Source organism: Ovis aries, chromosome 18 (assembly GCF_016772045.2).
Source record: "Ovis aries strain OAR_USU_Benz2616 breed Rambouillet chromosome 18, ARS-UI_Ramb_v3.0, whole genome shotgun sequence".
In the NCBI taxonomy this organism is placed as follows: Eukaryota; Metazoa; Chordata; class Mammalia; order Artiodactyla; family Bovidae; genus Ovis; species Ovis aries.
In genome coordinates this window covers 59031791-59050168 of record NC_056071.1, presented here as the reverse complement: position 1 = coordinate 59050168, position 18378 = coordinate 59031791, and the positions used below count along the sequence as shown (strand labels likewise).

Sequence of the window (18378 nt, the reverse complement as noted above, 5' to 3'; positions counted from 1 at the left end):
TCCTGATGTTCAAGCTGGTTTTAGAAAAGGCAGACGAATCAGAGATCAAATTGCCAACATCCGCTGGATCATGGAAAAAGCAAGAGAGTTCCAGAAACACATCTATTTCTGCTTTATTGACTATGCCAAAGCCTTTGACTGTGTGGATCACAATAAACTGTGGAAAATTCTGAAAGAGATGGGAATACAGACCACCTGACCTGCCTCTTGAGAAATCTGTATGCAGGTCAGGAAGCAACAGTTAGAACTGGACATGGAACAACAGACTGGTTCCAAATAGGAAAAGGAGTACATAAAGGCTGTATGTTGTCTCCCTGCTTATTTAACTTCTATGCAGAGTACATCATGAGAAACTCTGGACTGGAAGAAGCACAAGCTGGAATCAAGATTGCCGGGAGAAATCTCAATAACCTCAGATATGCAGATGACACCACCCTTATGGCAGAAAGTGAAGGGGAACTAAAAAGCCTCTTGATGAAAGAGGAGAGTGAAAAAGTTGGCTTAAAGCTCAACATTCGAAAAATGAAGATCATGGCATCTGGTCCCATCACTCCATGGGAAATAGATGGAGAAACAGTGGAAACAGTGTCAGACTTTATTTTGGTGGGCTCCAAAATCACTGCAGATGGTGATTGCAGCCGTGAAATTGAAAGACGCTTTACTCCTTGGAAAGAAAAGTTATGACCAACCTAGATAGTATATTCAAAAGCAGAGACATTACTTTACTGACTAAGGTCCGTCTAGTCAAGGCTATGGTTTTTCCTGTGGTCATGTATGGATGTGAGAGTTGGACTGTGAAGAAGGCTGAACGCCAAAGAATTGATGCTTTTGAACTGTGGTGTTGGAGAAGACTCTTGAAGGGTCCCTTGGACTGCAAGGAGATCCAACCAGTCCATTCTGAAGGAGATCAGCCCTGAAATTTCTTTGGAAGGAATGATGCTGAAGCTGAAACTCCAGTACTTTGGCCACCTCATGCGAAGAGTTGACTCATTGGAAAAGACTCTGATGCTGGGAGGGATTGAGGGCAGGAGAAGAAGGGGACGACTGAGGATGACATGGCTGGATGGCATCACTGACTCGATGGACGCGAGTCTGAGTGAATTCCGGGAGTTGGTGATGGACAGGGAGGCCTGGCGTGCTGTGATTCATGGGGTTGAAAATAATCGGACACGACTGAGTGACTGAACTGAACTGAACTGAATAGAAAGTCTAGAAGGTATTGGTCTGGTGGGCTTGTGTTTATGCCTTGCTCAGCATCCAGTCCCTCTCTCTCAGGACTGATAATTCCAGATTTCCTTTAAGAAATCTCCCTTTTCAGCCTAGGGGATTGGGTGGGGCTTAAGCACATCAGTCCAGCCTAGTCCTGGACACTAGCTAAACAAAAGAGCAAAAGACATTAAACAAGACAAAGATATGAAATATACATTGCTTTAGGCTTCCCTGGTGGCTTAGTGATAAAGAATCTGCCTGCCAATGCAGGAGACACTGCTTTGATCCCTACTTCCAGAAGATCCTTTGGAGGAGGGCAAGGCAACCTACTACAGTCTTCTTGCCTGGAGAATCCCATGGACAGAGGTGAAGTAAGTGCAAAGAGTACAAACCATAAGTGCAAATTCACTTTTGAATCAATGTGGCCATGCTGCACAACATGCGGGATCTTAGTTCTCCTGCCAGGGGTCAAACCCATGCCTCCTGCAATGGACGCTGGGAGTCTCAACCTCTGGGCTGCCAGGGAAGTCCCCAAAGGGGAAATGTAAATGTATAGAAAGGGATATGACATGTTATGCTGAGGGGCAGGTGTTGAACTTTAAATATGGTGCCCAGGAAAGGCCTCATTAGAAAGACTTAATTTGACAAAGACTAAATGAGATGGCTGGATGGCATCACCGACTCGACGGACGTGAGTCTGAGTGAACTCCATGAGTTGGTGATGGACAGGGAGGCCCGGCGTGCTGCTATTCATGAGGTCGCAAAGAGTTGGACACGACTGAGCGACTGAACTGAACTGAAAGGCTTCATTTAGCAAAGGCTGAAAGCGAGGAGGAAGTGAATCACACAGGTGGCAGGTTGTTTAAATGCCCTTAGAAGGAGCCAGGTCACAGAGGACCCTGGGGCCCACAATAAGGAGTTTGTGCTTTCATCTAATGATGATGAACAGTCTGTGAAGAGTTTAATCAGGGAATGGCCGCGGTAAGTCTATATTTTAGATGGACCGCCAGGCATCAGCAGGGGGGCAGATTGGAGATGGAGGGGGTGGAGCTGGGGAGACAACCAGAAGGCACCACATAAGTCTAGCACCTGGTCAGCAGAAGTGGAGCCCTGTGGGTGGGTGGATCTACGTGCGGTTTTTGGAGGCAGAATAGATAAGAAGACTCAGTGATGAGAAGGAGGGTGAAACGAGGCTGACCACCCAGGTTAGATGGGTAAATGGAGGGAAACCAAACGAAATCGCCAGATTGACAATGCAGCCAAATGGCACACTTTTGCAGCAATATTGTTCATGCTACATCAGTGGCTCGTTGTTTTTTTTTTTTTTTAACTTTTTTTTTGGCAGTGCTGGCCTTTGTTACTGTGCGTGGGCTCTAGGGTCTCGGGCTCAGTGATTGTGGTGGACGAGCTGAGTTGCTCCATGGCACGCGGAATCTTCCGGGACCAGGGGTCACACTTTGTGTCCCCTGCACTGACAGGGAAATTCTTAACCACTGGCCCACCAGGGAAGTCCTAGCTGTTTTTACTGTTATTGTTTACACTAAGCAAAAGACCAAGGGCATGTTCTTTTAAATGGTACATAGGAAAGAAATTTTTTTTTAAATGATATATATGAAAAAATAACAACGACAAACAACAACAAAATCGTTTCGGTGATTTCCACAGCATTTTTCTGTTAGCAGGAAGGGAAGTGCGACAGGCCCGGATGGCTTCGCCAGCCCCTCGCCCCGCACCCCGACCCCACGCACGTGCACACACGCACCCATTCCTCCCAGCGGGCGACCTTCTCGGCAGTCTCCACTGCCTCCTTGTGCTCTCTCTCTGCCTCCTCCAGGGCCTCCCTGGCCAGCCGTTCCTCAGCAGCCTTCCGCTCCTCTTCCGCCTTTTCTTCATCCGTTAAACCATAATTGCGAGGCTCCCCGACCTCCTTGATGAGCTGTTTGATGGCAAGTCTGTTCTGAGCATCTTCAAGTCTTCCTACATCTTTAATGATTAGGAGAAAGAAAAAGACCCACACAGACTTTTTTCTAGTCTGGTCCCTGCTCGCAATCTATCCTGAGGCCAGACTCAGGAAAATTCTTTATTACTGTAATCCTGTAATGGCGAATTGTGTAAATTACTATATGGGGGTTTCCTTTTCGAGTTTACCAGCACAGTTTAGAATTTCTGGCCTGACTTGTCTCTGAGAGTTACGGGGAGCAAGCCTGGGGCTCAGGTCTCTGAGCTGTGACACCTGCCTCTGATTTGAGTGGATGGATGGGGCTGTGGACCTCCTCAAAGGATTGAGTTCTCCACCCTGGGAGGCATTTAAGCAGAGACTAGGGCACTTCACTTGGGGGGATTTCCACAAAAGGAAGTCCTGCACCTGGATGGGGGCGGAGAGGGGGCTGAGTGACCTCCAGGTCTCTTTTGTTTTCTGTTTCTGAGAATCAGTGATTCTGGGATACATTTTCAATTCTTTTTTTTTTTTTTTTAATTAACTTTTTCAGTTAGCCTGATTGAATCAGAAAAACTCCAAACTCCAGAATATGTGACTGATGTTGACAAGAAGACCAGAAGGAGAATGAGAAAAAAGAGGAGGGGGAGAAGGGGATCTGGGAGGGGAAGGGGAGAGTGGGGAAGGCTTGCTGACAACAGGAAGTTCCTCCCTGCACAACTCACTGAATAGTAAATTCTACACCAGTCTCCAGGGCTTTCTTGGAAGGTCTCTGCACAGAAGGGTGAGCAGTAGGCGCATTCGAGAGCCAAGCACCTCCAGCCCTTCCTCAGGAGTAACTGCTCACCAGCCCCCAAGCACAGCTACTGCTGCATTCCCCATGCCCCCGTGTTTGGACTGTAGAACCTTGACCTAGACTAGAAGCACTGCCAGGTTCCAACATGGGATGAGGGGAAGAATGGAGCCAAGTGCATTGGTAGGTGGGTGGAAACAAGCCCATCAAAAGCAAAACCAAACCAAAAACCACACCAAAAAAAAAAAAATCTCACTTCCTGGTTCCCTGAGCTCTGACATTTCAATGCATTTCTCCTTGGCTCCCCTAGTAGAGTATTACACCCCTGATGTACTTGAAAGATAGAACAACACTACTGCCTCCAGGTTCTTCTGCCCTGACCTTGGGAAGGATGATTAGCTGGGGCGTGGGCACCTGACCCAACCATGACTTCCCATCTGCTCGTCTAAGTATATGCAATTAGGATGGAAAAAGACACATCCAGCTACAAGCTTGGCTCCCAGTGTTAACATGGGAACTGCAGGGCTGTGGGGCAGCCTTCGTTTACCACGTGGGCCAAAGAAAGGAGAGAGAGAGACTCTGGTCCAAAGAGCAAAAGAGAAAAAAGATGCGGCATGGACATCCCTGGCAATTCAGCGGTTAAGACTCCTCACTTCCAATGCTGGGGGCTCGGGTTCCATTCCTGGTTAGGGAACTAAGATGATGCATGGTGCAGCCAAAAAAATAAATAAATAAAGGGCAGAAAGAGATGCTGAGAGAGAAGTGGGGTACAGAGGTGCAGAGCGAGGACGCAGGTGCCAGCATCCTTCCTGGGCCCCATTCAAGACCCTCCAGAGGCTGGGCTGCGTTCCTGACCTTGACGCCCTCCCCCATGCCCATCACTGGGATACATTACACCCCTTTGCTCTTCCCTTGTCTCTGTGGTTGTAAGTGTGAAGATGAGGCCAAAAGTGATGGGTGTGGAATGAGGCAGAAGACAGTGATCACTCATTCATTCCACCTCATCATTTCTGCCTTGTTTCTCCCTCATCATTCCACAAATAGTTTGGGGGGGGATTTACTGAAAAAGATGACAATCACTACTTTTATGAAGTTTGCTCACCACTCCTTCCTAGTTTTCTGGGTAAATCGTGTAAACTGCTTTCCATACTAGTAGGTGTGGACTCCTTAGCTTCTACCTATAGAACCTGGCGTGCAACATGTACAGGCCTGTCCAGACGAAGACAAAATCCAATCATTCTGAGGGTGCAAAACAGAGCAGAATTTGCAGACTGATAAATGTATTCTCATTTCATAATACACATCATTCTCTGCCTTACTGTTGTACTAATTATAAGATTAACTACCAGCTGTTGAACTTCGCTAATGTGCCAGACACTTCCTATCTCTAATCCCCACCATTAGCAACAAGCCAAGGATTATTTTCCTATTTCACAGAAGCAGAGCCAGAAACTGGAATCAGCTCTCCTGCTGACAGTTTCCGTCAGCTCTAAGCCTCCCAGTACTCCAGGACTGGGATGTGCCCCAGCTGGTTTGAGGGGATGGAGAGAGGCCTTGGGAGGCCCCAAAAGTCAACCTGGGCACTAAGCTGCCATCAGATTAGCGATTTTTTCAGCAAACCCAGAGGAAGCAGAAAGTGTCAAGATCCAGAAAACCAGAAAGGAAGTTCAGGGGTTCACTGAGCCAAGAGGAGGAGAAACCAGTCAGGACAGGTGGGATCTGGAGGTAGCAACGATGAGGCTGCAGTGAGGTTGATGAGAGAGCATGTTCACTTCGTGCTTGCTGGCTGCTCAGCTCTGAGTTAAGTGTTTACAGGAAACAGGAAGAGCTATTTGATTTCTGAGTAGCTAAGAGTGAGTTAATGCCTAGACAGCATACCAAAAAGCAGAGACATTACTTTGCCAACAAAGATCTATCTAGTCAAAGCTATGGTATTTCCAGTAGTCATGTATGGAGTAAGATTTGAACCATAAAGAAGACTAAGAGCTGAAGAATTGATGCTTCTGAATTGTGGTGTTGGGGAAGACTCTTGAGAGTCCCTTGCACAGCAAGGAGATCCAACCACTCAATCCTGAAGGAAATCAACCCTGAATATTCATTGGAAGGACTGATGGTAAAGCTGAAGTTCCATTACTTCAGCCACTTGATGCAAAGAGCTGACTCATTGGAAAGACCTTGATGCTGGGAAAGATTGAAGGCAGGAGGAGAAGGGGGCAGCAGAGGATAAGATGGTTAGATAGCATCACCAACTCAATGAACATGCTGCTGCTGCTGCTAAGTTGCTTCAGTCATGTCTGACTCTTAGCGCTCCATGGACTGCAGCCTATCAGGCTCCTCCATCCATGGGATTTTCCAGGCGCGAGTACTGGAGTGGGTTGCCATTGCCTTCTCCTCAATAAACATGAGTTTGCCCAAACTCCGGGAGATAGTGAAGCCTGGCGTGCTGCAGTCCATGGGGTCACAAGAATCAGACACAACTTAGGGATGAAACAGCAAACAACAGCAACAAGGGGTGAGCTGGCCAGTCTAAAAGCCAGGAGGGGCTTTGTGAGGAATACTAGTGCCTCGCAAAGCTATGGGGACAGGACGCTGCTCCCAAGGACGCTGGGGAAATGGCCCAATGCAGCTGGCAGCAAACCACCTAACTTTGAAGTATCCTTAAAAAAAATTCCAATTTGGGGATTTCCCTGATGTTCCAGTGGCTAAGACTCCTCGCTCTCAATGTAGGGGGGCCTGGGTTTGATCCCTGGTCAGGGAACTAGATCTCACATGCCACAACGAAGACCCAGTGTAGCCAAATAAATAAATATTTTTTAAAATGCCCCTTTCCCCTGGCTAGCAGCACAGAGGGCGCATTGTGCCTGGAGTTACTGTAAAAGACACGAAGCCGCAGAAGTGCATCAGAACTCCAGCAGCCTTCCTTAAAAGGTCCGGGAAGCTGAAAGTCCCTGAATGGGTGGACACGGTCAAGCTGGCCAAACATAAAGAGCTCGCTCCCTACAATGAGAAGTGGTTCTACATGAGCAGCTGCCACAGCCTGGCACCTGTACCTCCGGGCTGGCACTGGGGTTGGCTCAAATCCAGATCTGTCGGGATGGGGGGCATCAGAGAATGGTGTCATGCCCAGCTACTTCGGCAGAGGCTCCAAGGGTGTGGCCCGCCGGGTCCTCCAAGCCCTGGAGATACTGAAATTGGTGGAACAGGACCAGGACGGGGGCCACAAACTGACCTCATGGACATAGAGACCTGGACAGAATCACGGCACAGGTGGCAGCTGCCAACAAGAAGCTTTGCAACAAATGATACTGGTTTAATCAACTGTCTCATTCATTAAAAAAAAAAAAAAAAGCCAATTTGGTAAAACAAATAACGCAACTTGGCGTTCAACTTCGTAATACATCCAGGTTTTCGTACAACAGTAACACTCCCCACCCGCCACCCACTCCACTAAATCCTCAAGTAGACAGCTCCCCTGTCTTTTCTTGTGACGTCCTGGGCCCTAGACACACGCTTGTACTATCCTGCGCTCCCCCAGCCCTATGACAGGCGTGCCCCAGGTTGGCTGGGGGTCCAGGTACTGGGCAGTGGCGCTCCATGTTCACTTTATCCTTGAGTTTATTTCGTACCTATATGGATTGGGTGAATTTCAAGTTCATCGAAGTAGTTGAGGACAGTCTCGTCTTCGGTGTTGACGTCCCGGTAGTTGCTCAGAGCCCGGAGGAACCGGTCCTGGCTGTAGTGGGTCCCTGTCACGATGCTCTCGGGGAGGTTCATCACCCGCTCCTTGAGGAACTCATCCGATGCATCCAGCGAACACACGAACTCTGGAGAGAAGGAGCTCGTTAGTTTACACAGGGACCCTGGAGCTGGCAAGCAGGTGCTGGCAGACCCGCCACTGCTCAACCCAGACGTCTGGTTACCAGCTAGGAAATCCCGTTCCCGCAGAGGGCCTGACCAATTGGCCTTCTTGCTGCCTCTGGTGGAGGACAGATACAAATCACCCGTGTTTCCAGAGATCACCCCCACCATGAAGCCCATGCGCATGTGCTCAGTCGCTCAGTCGTGTCTGACTCTTGGCGACCCCATGGACTGTAGCCCACCAGGCTCCCCTGTCCATGGGATTTCCCAGGCAAGAATGCTGAAGTTGAAGGAGGAAGCAGACAGAGCTGGACTCCATCTTAGGCCAGGCTGCGAACATCAGGCTACACAAATGGCCACCCTCCCAATGCACTCTGAACTTTGTGTCTATAGAAGCGGCATACCAATGGGAAACCAGACCCCCCGGATAAAAGAGCCTCAGAACTTGGACTTGGACTCTCCATTGCCTAAAAGAATACACTAATTATCTCTGTAACAGAACAAAGTGATAAATTCCATTATGTTTATCGGGATATGACCACAGGCCTATTGATAAATGTCCACCCTTTATCTAGTCTTGTGACACATGAATCGTGGGTTAACTTTGATTGCATCTCTCTTTTACCTTGTCCAGACTAGTTTCAAGGAATTTGGGGAGGTGGGTTTGAGCAAGTACACTTAGGGTATATAAGGTTTTCACAAAAACTGGTCAGGGGTCCTTGGCTAAGAGAAGACTCTGCCTGGGGCCCGCCGGTGCAATAAACTGCACTCCACTATCTGCACTGACCTTCTGAGTGAGTTTGTTTCCCGGAGCGCGTGGCTACAACAGAGTGGGTTGCCATTTCCTCCTCCAGGGGATCCTTCCCACCCAGGGATCGAAACTGCATCGCCTACGGCTCCTGCACTGGGCACATTCTTCACCTCTAAGCCATCTGGGAAGCCCAGTCAATGGGGATTTTGTGAGATCTATTGTTTTTCTTTCCCTTCCTCCTTCTTTTCTTCCTTTCTGCTTTCCTTCCTTCCCTCTTTTCAATAAGAACAGCAAAAATTGGGAATTCCCTTGAAGTCCAGTGTTTAGGACTCCACACTTTTACTGCCAAGAGACAGGTTCAATCTCTGGTCAAGGAGCTAAGATCCTACAAGCCATGTGGCATGGCCAAAAATAAAAAAGGAGAAACTGTAAATACAAATCTCTAATAACCCTGTGATATCTGTTATCAGCCTCCCAGTCAATTGTCACCTTGCCACATTTCCAGCACAATATCACCGTTTCCCAAAGAGACTCACAGCTATGAGCAAAATGCTTTGATGGCCAATTTGCCAAGTTAATATAAACAGGGACTTCCCTGGGACTTTACTTTTTCATAGATCAACCTATTTGCTCACTTCATGCTATGAAACATCTATGTTCAGTATAACACAGTCAGTGCTTATCGAATATTTGACACATGGATCATTATTAATGACAGTGAGCATTTTATCCACCCCTGAGAGCACACTTCACGTATGCAAGCCAACCACCCCTTTTATGTAACTCACACACCAAGTTAATATTTCTCCTGCCTTTACTCATCCCAGGGCCACGGCCAGGACCAAGAAGCTAGAGACCAAAGCCCACTGCAGCTACTCATACTAGTCAATCCCCTGCCTTTCCCACAGTAACCTCAAGAAAGGCTGCGTCCTAGACTTTCCCCGGCCTCCTGACCAGCCCTGGTGCTTCCCTCATTGGCCCTGGATGGTTGCCACAACTCCCTTCTCTGGGGAAATTTGAGCAATAAATTCTTTCAATGGCATTAGCCTCTCACGTCTCAGTCATTTCCATAAATTAAAATCCCACAGTTCAAATGAGACAATGATCTGATTTTTTTCAGGAAGAGAGAAACTAATGACAATTTCTTTTAAAAAGGGGGGAGGGGGGCTAATTGAAAAGAACAGACTAGACATTCCAAAGAGATTTCATCATAGACGTGTTTGGACCATACCCGGCAGAGAGCAGCCCCGTGGATCAGGACTAAGAACCGCGTGTCTTTTTACCTCTTGTGTTTCCATTTTCTTATCTTAGCGAGGGGTTTCATGCGCTCTGGTTTTTGGAGGTAGTGGGATGAGAAGATATGAGTCTGAATTCAAGCCCTCACATTTGATCAGTCTCTGGACTTCAGACTCTGGATCCAGTAAACTAGGGAGTAATTCCTGCCTCCCAAGCTCATGGAGCAGCTCAACAAGCTCCCATCGTGAGTTGTGCCTGTTACGTGGCAGATGGTGGGTTGAGCTGAATTTTATCCAGCTGCCTCAGGGAGAACAGGAGGATTTACCATGGGGTTTACAATGTATGCCTATCACCCAGAAGTGCTAAAGTCTCATAAACTGGACAGATGCGCTTATTTAGACCAGTTGACTTTACTTTTTAACCTTTTTGGAGGCAAGTACATAAATTAATGGGAAACCTAAGAGAACCCATTCCTCTGGCATTTCGTGTTCCTGCCTTAGGCAAACAGTATATATCCATCCTTGAGGATGACTGTTCTCTGATGTCTCTGCTTCCAGAAGCTTCATCACAAGCTGTGCCTGGGCCAGGAGGAGGAAAGGATTACAGCTGTGAATTGTCTCTCTCGGGGACTTTGACACAGTGAGCAGCCTCTTCCAAGTTATATCCCTGGGCTAGAAAAATGGCTAAGAAAATAGCTATTCTTGTATTTATCATATGACCGGAACTTGATTAAACCTCATGCAAACTGATTAAAAAAAAAAAAAGAAACTTTTACAGTTCATGGCAGAGTCAGAAGAAATGCCTGCCAGGTACTCAGCAAATCCTTTTTCATGGAACACATTGTTGATACTTCTCTTTAAAGGTATGTTGTGAGACCTCTGGGTAAATATCTAATAGGATAAACTCGCGGTGGTGTGAGGGACCCGAGCAGCTTCTTCCTGCCCAGTCTCGATTCTGGATTCTGGATGTCTTCCAGAAAAGACAATGGCATGGCCAGGACCTAAAGCAGGGCAGGAAGGAAGGGCAGTGACCTAGTCCCTGGTGGTCTCGCCAACTGACAACTCTCCCTAGGACACTGGAATAGGGGCAATATTTTGTTATAACTACAAATGGAGCATAGTTTTTAAAAATTGTTAAATCAAAAAAACAAAAGGAAAAAAATGTTTTAAAAAGGGAATCAGGGCTTCCCTGGTGGTCTGGTAGTTAAGACTTCACCTTCCACTACAGGGGGTGAGGGTTTAATCCCTGGTTGGGAGCTAAGATCCCATATGCCTCATGGCTGAAAAACCAAAATGTAGAAGCAATGTTGTAACACATTCAATAAAGACTTTTAAAAAAATTGTGAATCACTATGCAGACATGGCTCAGAGGTTAAAACGTCTGCCTGCAGTGCAGGAGACCTGGGTTCGATCCCTGGGTCGGGAAGATGCCCTGGAGAAGGGAATGGCAACCCACTCCAGTACTCTTGCCTGGAGAATCCCATGGACGGAGGAGCCTGGTGGGCTACAGTCCATGGAGTCACAAAGAGTCGGACACGACTGAGCGACTTCACTTTCACTTTTCACTTTCATGCGTTGGAGAAGGAGATGGAAGCCACTCCAGTGTTCTTGCCTGGAGAATCCCAGGGACGGGGGGGAGCCTGGTGGGCTGCCGTCTATGGGGTCGCACAGAGTTGGACATGAATGAAGCGACTTAGCAGCAGCAGCAGCAGCATACTGTATTATGCCATATACCTGAAATTTGTATAATGTTGTAAATCAACTATATCTCAAGTTTTTAAAAAGTACAGAAAAAAACAGAAAAGAAAAAAAGTCAGGGTACCAACAGACTGGCTAGCTTTTCTGCTCTGTCACAGGAGGGAACAGCAGATACGAATGTTCTCAAAGGGACTCTGTCCATGACCCCCGGAGCATTCTTTAGGTTGGAAGTTTGATATTAAGGGTATTGCTTTAATTGTTTCCTGATACAGACAAACCTACTTTATCAACATAAAAAATGTTGTTTCGGTACAAAAGAGATATCAAATGACATTCCTTTAAATATGACCTTGTAGTAGTTTAATCTTACCAGGTATGATCAATTTATCATAGGGAAACATTTTGCCTCTGACTTCCTCCTCCTCCTCCTCATCTTCTTCTAGTAAAACAAAATACACATCATTGAGTTCATTACATATTATTATGAAGGACAGCTCAAAAATTTAAATATTTTAACTGAGTCATTCGTGAAAACTAGCTATAATGAGGAAAGCTTGTATTTTAAATATAGTCCCTCTGATTTTTTTTGTTTGTTTAATTGTGACCGTTATTACTCTGAACAATAAAGTTGCAACTTATCTCAATGTAAAGATTCAAAATAAAAGGAACACCCAAACTTACGGCTGAACAGATCTTTGGCCTGATCATAGGTCTTTGGGAATCCATCCAAAATGTAACCTTGATTCCTGCAAGGCATGGATTTTAGCTTTTCTTTCATAAATCTGATAATATATTGATCTTCCAGGCGACCTGATTAAAAAAGAAAATTACTGTGCAGTCATATTCTACATATACAGGTTACATTCTTAAGTGACCTCAAAAATTCTTGTGTAGTCAAAATCACTATTGAAAAGACTCTTATCTTTGCATCACAGTGAAAAATATGTGGTTTGGTATTTAAACCATGACACATGACTTCTAATGCCCTGTAAAGTAGGAAAAACTAATGAACTCGTCTGCAAGTAAGAAGGGAAGCAAATTCTGGTGTCTGCACTTCCAGGTGGGGTGTTTTGTTTTTTTTTTTACCCGTGGTTACAACTTTTGGATGAAGTTGAAAGAGCAGTAAGTGGACAAATCCAGAGTCTTCAGGGTTTACTCAATTCTGTTTTGATATTATACTTCTATGCTTTAATACACAATAAAAAAAATGCTTCCATTGTGAGAATTCAGTGGGATAGTATTCTTGCATGCTGCTGCCGCATGATTTATTAATAGCACATGCCCAATAAATATTTGCTGCTTTTGAATAAAAATCAAGCTTCATCCTGACCCTTAAAGGCACCAGTCCCCTGCTCCCTGTCTCTTCCAGTCGGCATTTCAGACCTTTACCCCACTGGACAGTTTCCTCTCCAGCTTGAATGTGGGGTTCCTGCAGTTGCTTGGGGAGGCTAAGGAGGGAGGAGTTTGTCCTAAAACTGTCACAGTGTTTCCAAGACAATATGATGTAACTTCTCTAAAATATTCATCTATCCTTCCATTGTTAACTGTTGAACAGCTATCACTTCTAAGAAACAACCCTGCCTTTTTATATGGCTTAATATATACATTATGGTAATGGAAGTTTTGGAGAAGGAAATGGCAACCCACTCCAGTATTCTTGCCTGGAAAATCCCATGGATGGAGGAGCCTGATGGGCTAGAGCCCATGGGGTCGCAAGAGTCAGACAAGACCGAGCGACTCGACAATAATGCAAGTTTGGTGAGTTTAGAAACTGATCTCTGAAACTTCCCAGGGTAGCACTATACTTTCAGCTTATCAGTGGATGTATAATATAAAATAATTTGAAGCCTTTTTTATTATTCAACGACAACGAGAGGATCTATTGAAAACACCTCTCCTTTCTTCCACCTTTCATTGTCACACAAATCATTAGGCAGTAACTGACTCAGAAAATAATCGCATCTTTCAGAAACTTAAATATTATGGCAGAAACAAAAAGATAAAGATGTTATTTAACATAATGAAATTCCTCAAAGTGATTTGACATTCCTTTTCAGTAAGGTTCACAGTGCTGTCAAGAAATAAAGCCACATTTTAAAAATGTCAAGGATCCACTGATATCCAAAGATGAGTTTTATTTAAACAGTATTTCCAATTCTCAAAAGCTTCCCTGATAAGGAAAGGCACACACTCAGAAATCGAGCTTCAGCCTCCTCCGTGGCATCCCTTGGTTTATTGCAGGCAGTGAGCTTGGCCATTTGTTCTGTTTGTTTCAGAACTAAACGCTCAATACGCCAGAAGGGGGCTTGAGCAGCAGTTTATCTTACTTTTATTTTTGGCTGCACTGGGTCTTCGTTGCTGCACGCGGGCTTTTTCTAGTTGCGGCGAACGGGGGCTTCTCACTGCGGCAGCTTCTCATGTTGCGGAGCACGTGCTCCAGGCATGTGGGCCTCAGTAGTTGGGGCACACGCGCTCAGTAGTTGTGGTGCTCAGGCTTAGTTGCGTCAAGGCATGTGGCATTTTCCTGGACCGGGGATCGAACCTGCGCACTCTGCACTGGCAGGCGGATTCTTATCCACTGTGCCACCAGGGAAGCCCTGAGCAAGCAGTTTATGATAACCATGGAATGTGAGTACACAAAGGGCCAAACCTAAGTGCCTTTCTCTAGAGAACTGTGACCTCCTGGAGATACAGCCATGACCTTGGCTGGCCCAGAACATTTTGGAAGGTGATAGTTACTTCTGCTTTAAAATAAATGAGCACAGCCCTGCTGGACTGGCCTTAAAACACCACACTGCTACGTTGTTTTCTTTTTTTGTTAAATTTGAAGTCTGCCTTTCAAATAACAGTAATATTTAAAATGCTAATGTTAACCCATAATTATAATTGCTAAAAGACAGTTTAAACATAGATAGCTGGGAAGCTTCCCTGGTGGTCCACTGGTTAAGAAAGACCAATTCCATTGCAGGGGTCGCCAGTTAGTTCCCTAGTCGGGGAACTAAAATCCTGCATGCCAAGCAGCGCAGCCAAAATACAGGAAAAAGAAAAAAAAGTTCAACCAAGGTCTTTAAAATAATCCATGCATAATAGGGTTCGATCGGTGGGTCGGGAAGATCCCCTGGAGGAGGGCATGGCCATCCACTAAAGTATTCTTGCCTGGAGAAGGCTATGGACAGAGGAGCCTAGTGGGTCACAAAGATTCGTCTTAGCATGCATGCACAGTAGAGACACTACAAAGTTAATATATTTACGTATTTTTCTCACCCCATCCCCAACTTTTTAATTTCAAACTCACCGAAAAGTTAGTTAAAAGGGTAGTCCACTGATCACCTGGAATCCCACCAACCAGATTCAACAAATCCACAATGCAAAAAGGATCTAGAACTAGTGAATTCTGTGGTTTAAACAAGTGCTTATTTTGGCTGCATAGTCAGGGACCAACAGGAGTGGAATCATGAATCGATAAGAATTCAGAGGTGCCTCCCTGCGGGACTGTGAGTTCCGTCTTGCTGGAGTTCTTAGACTCACACGATGACACGTTGGGTCAGGTGAGGACTTCTGCCTCTTCATGCTATGAAATTTCCACAGAGGTTTGCACTGTGGGTTCACAGGTCTTCTTTTGTTTAAACATAACCTGGGTCTGTGTTCAAGTTTCAGGTAAATGTGAATAGGAAGGAGTTTTGGACAAACTTGAAGAAAAAAGCACCTTCCTGGGGTTAAGGGGAACTGAAGGCACTATTGCCATCTTGTCGAAACTGAGCGGGTGGGTGGGACTGTGACAGCAAGGAGGTTTGCCTCCTTCCCTGTGCATGCTAAGTTGCTTCAGTCCGACCCTTTGCAACCCTTTGCACGGTAGCCTACCAGGCTCCACTGCCCGTGAGATTCTCCAGGCAAGAATACTGGAGTGGGTTGCCATTCCCTTCTCCAGGGGATCTTCCCAACCCAGGGATCGAACCCGCATCTCTTATGTCTCCAGCATTGGCAGGCAGGTTCTTTATCACTAGCACCAACTGGAGACCCTGGCTACTGATCCAGTTTGGCCTCTCCTGCATGCTGGGATAGATTGAAGGCAAAAGGAGAAGGGGGCGGCAGAGGATTAGAGGGCTTGATAGCATCACTGACTCAGTGGACATAAATGTGAGCAAATGCTGGGAGATAGCAGAGGACAGAGGAGCCTGCTGTGCTGCAGTCCATAGGGTTGCAAAGAGTCAGATGTGACTTAGCAACTGAATGGCAACAACAGCATCAGTGGGAAGAACAGAATCTCCTGCCAAGGACAGGCCCTTCTTGAACTTTGGTGATGTAATGACTGCTCTCGACCGTAATTCTTGTTCTGTGTGGTCACTCCCACCCAAACATGAAAAGAGCCCAGTCAGTACTTCATGTAACCCTGTTTACACAAAGTCATTGGATAAGACTTTGGGGTCCTTGCAAAGACCAACTGTAGGATCCTGTCAATAAACATTGTCCCGTGTCTGTCTGGTTCTGGCCTTGGACCCCAGGCTTACAGCGTATGTACACGTGACCACGGTCACCTGTGGATTCCTACAGTCCCCAGGCCCCACCCTTCCAAGTGGCCTTGCAGGCTTCCTCCACAGGTGTCCTCACATTGGGATGTCTTGTTTTGCTTCCTTCCTCTCCCCTAAATGGTAAGAGCCGGGACACTGCAAGACTCTGAAACCAAGATGGGGATTCCCCGCTATCACAGGCAATGCAAAGAAAGTGAAAGTGAAAGTCGCTCAGTGAAAGTCTGACTCTTCAAGACCCCATGGACTATTCAGTCCATGGAATTCTCCAGGCCAGAGTACTGGAGTGGGTAGCCAGCCATTCCCTTCTCCAGGGGATCTTCCCAACCCAGAGATCGAACCCAGGTGTCCCACTTACAGGCAGATTCTTTACCAGCTGAACCACAAGGGAAGCCCAAGAATACCAGAGTGGGTAGTCTATCCTTTCTTCAGGGAATCTTCCTGACCCAGGAGTCGAACCAGGGTCTCCTGCATTGCAGGCAGATTCTTAACCAACTGGGCTATGAGGGAAACAGGCGAGGCAAGGGCAGTGTCATATCTTAAAGTGTTGACCTGTGTTTTCTGTGTACCTTCACCTCTGGGATTTTAAATTCCATTTCCTCCACACCCAGCCCACACCAGAGCAAAAATTCAGACTCAGATAACCAGCTGGTTTAAGTGAATGCTCAGTATTGTTGTTCAGTCGCTAAGTTGTCTCCAACTCTTTGGGACCCCATGAATGGGGGCACACCAGTCCTTCACTGTCCCCCAGAGTTTGCTTAAACTCATGTCCATTGAGTCGGTGATGCCAGCCAACCATCTCATCCTCTGTCGTCCACTTCTCCTCCTGCCCTCAATCTTTCCCAGCATCAGGGTCTTTTCTAAGAGGTTGGCTCTGCACATCAGGTGGCCAAAGCATTGGAGCTTCAGCTTCAGCACCAGTCTTTCCAACGAGTATTCAGGGTTATTTCCTTTACCTCTGGGAAATCTCTCTGGAATTCTAACTTCCATTTCCTTCCCACCTGGCCCACATCAAAGCAAAAACCCAGACTCAGAAAGCTAGCTGGTTTAAAGGAACCCTCAGTGTATGCAGACAAAAACATATTCTCTGCCCTGTAAACTAGACTGGAGTGGCTTAGGGGCAGGCGAGGAGGAGGTGGAGGGTTAAGCCAGAGTTGGGAGGAGGGTGAGGAGTCCTGAAGATAAATAGCTAGTAAGAAGAGCATCTGGAGGACAGAAGGGGGAGTGTCAGAAGACTAGAGACAGAGGGCGGCCCAGAGCAGTGCCCCAGGGGAAGGCGGTGGGCAGTCCTCAGTGGGAGAGCTTGTTTACACCTTTGTCCTCCTTCCCTGGCTTCCCTGTGGCTCAGATGTTAAAGAATCTGCCTGCACTGCAGGAGATCCAAGTTCAATCCCTGGGTCAGGAAGATCTCCTGGAGGGGGAAACGCCAACCACTTGGATATTCTTGCCTGGGAAATCCCATGGGCAGAGGAGCCTGGCTGGCTACAGACCATGGGGTTGCAAGAGTTGGACATGACTTACCGACTAAACAACCACCACCTCGTTCCCTAATCCCCACTTGCCCCAGCCCAACCTTGGAGGGTCAGAAACTGCCACCAGCAAGGTGGAAGGAGTGAGTAAGAGGAAAGAAACCAAAGGTGCTTGATAGGATGGGAGGGGAGGAACTCTCCACTGGATGAGAGTTCACCCTTGCTGACACTTTGGACTGGCCTATAGCCAACGCTTCTGTACCAGCTGGTATAGAATCTGCCTGCAATGCAGGAGACCCTGGTTCAATTCCTGGGTCTGGAAGATCCCCTGGAGAAAGGATAGGCTACCCACTCCAATATTCTTGGGCTTCCCTGGCGACTCAGCTGGTAAGGAATCTGCCTGCAATGCAGGAAACCCTGATTCGATCCCTGAGTTGGGAAGATCCCCTGGAGAAGGGAAAGGCTACCCACTCCAGTATTCTGGTCTGGAGAGTTCAGTCCACGGCGTCACAGAGTCAGACATGACTGAGCGACTTTCACTTTCATAGCCAGTGCTATAGAGGATCTCAACTATATAAAAATGAAATGGTTTCTATTTTCCTAACTGCTGCTGATGCTTTCCTGCCTGGGTAGCAAGCTTCCTTAAAGACATCTCATTTCAAAACCTCATTTATGATTATTTGGCTGGAATGGCCTTCCTAAAGTATGAATAAACAGAGAAGCCATTTACTTATTATCTAAGAGCTGCAGTGGGACCAGCCTGAAATTCCATCCCAGGGTAAGGAAAGAATGAGTACAGAGTTTAAGTTTAAAGGGACATTTTACTGCAATGCATGTGTTCCGCAAACTGGTTCAAATTATCATGTGAGTGAGAAAATTTTTCTATTTATTTATATTTCTTCC

General features: G+C 46.6%; 1 protein-coding gene, 1 long non-coding RNA gene and 1 pseudogene across 4 annotated transcripts in view; 2 read left to right on the top strand and 1 right to left on the bottom strand.

The window, feature by feature from the left end:
* AK7 (adenylate kinase 7) overlaps positions 1-18378 on the bottom strand; it is a 69373-nt gene that overhangs the window by 1744 nt on the left and 49251 nt on the right. For 2 of the 3 annotated variants that reach the window (XM_060401466.1, XM_004017985.5), the window contains exons 13-16: positions 12162-12290; positions 11851-11919; positions 7565-7762; positions 2972-3192 (exon numbers count right to left, since the gene is read on the bottom strand). In XM_060401466.1, the coding sequence (XP_060257449.1) occupies positions 2972-3192; positions 7565-7762; positions 11851-11919; positions 12162-12290 (617 nt within the window). The remainder of the gene's footprint in view (positions 1-2971; positions 3193-7564; positions 7763-11850; positions 11920-12161; positions 12291-18378) is intronic. The other variant, XM_027957377.2, reaches the window with a different exon arrangement.
* On the top strand, positions 194-5617 carry LOC121817126 (uncharacterized). Its single transcript, XR_006056903.2, has 2 exons — positions 194-2190; positions 3699-5617. It is a non-coding gene; the product is annotated as an uncharacterized LOC121817126 (long non-coding RNA).
* On the top strand, positions 6423-7571 carry LOC105603242 (small ribosomal subunit protein eS19-like; annotated as a pseudogene).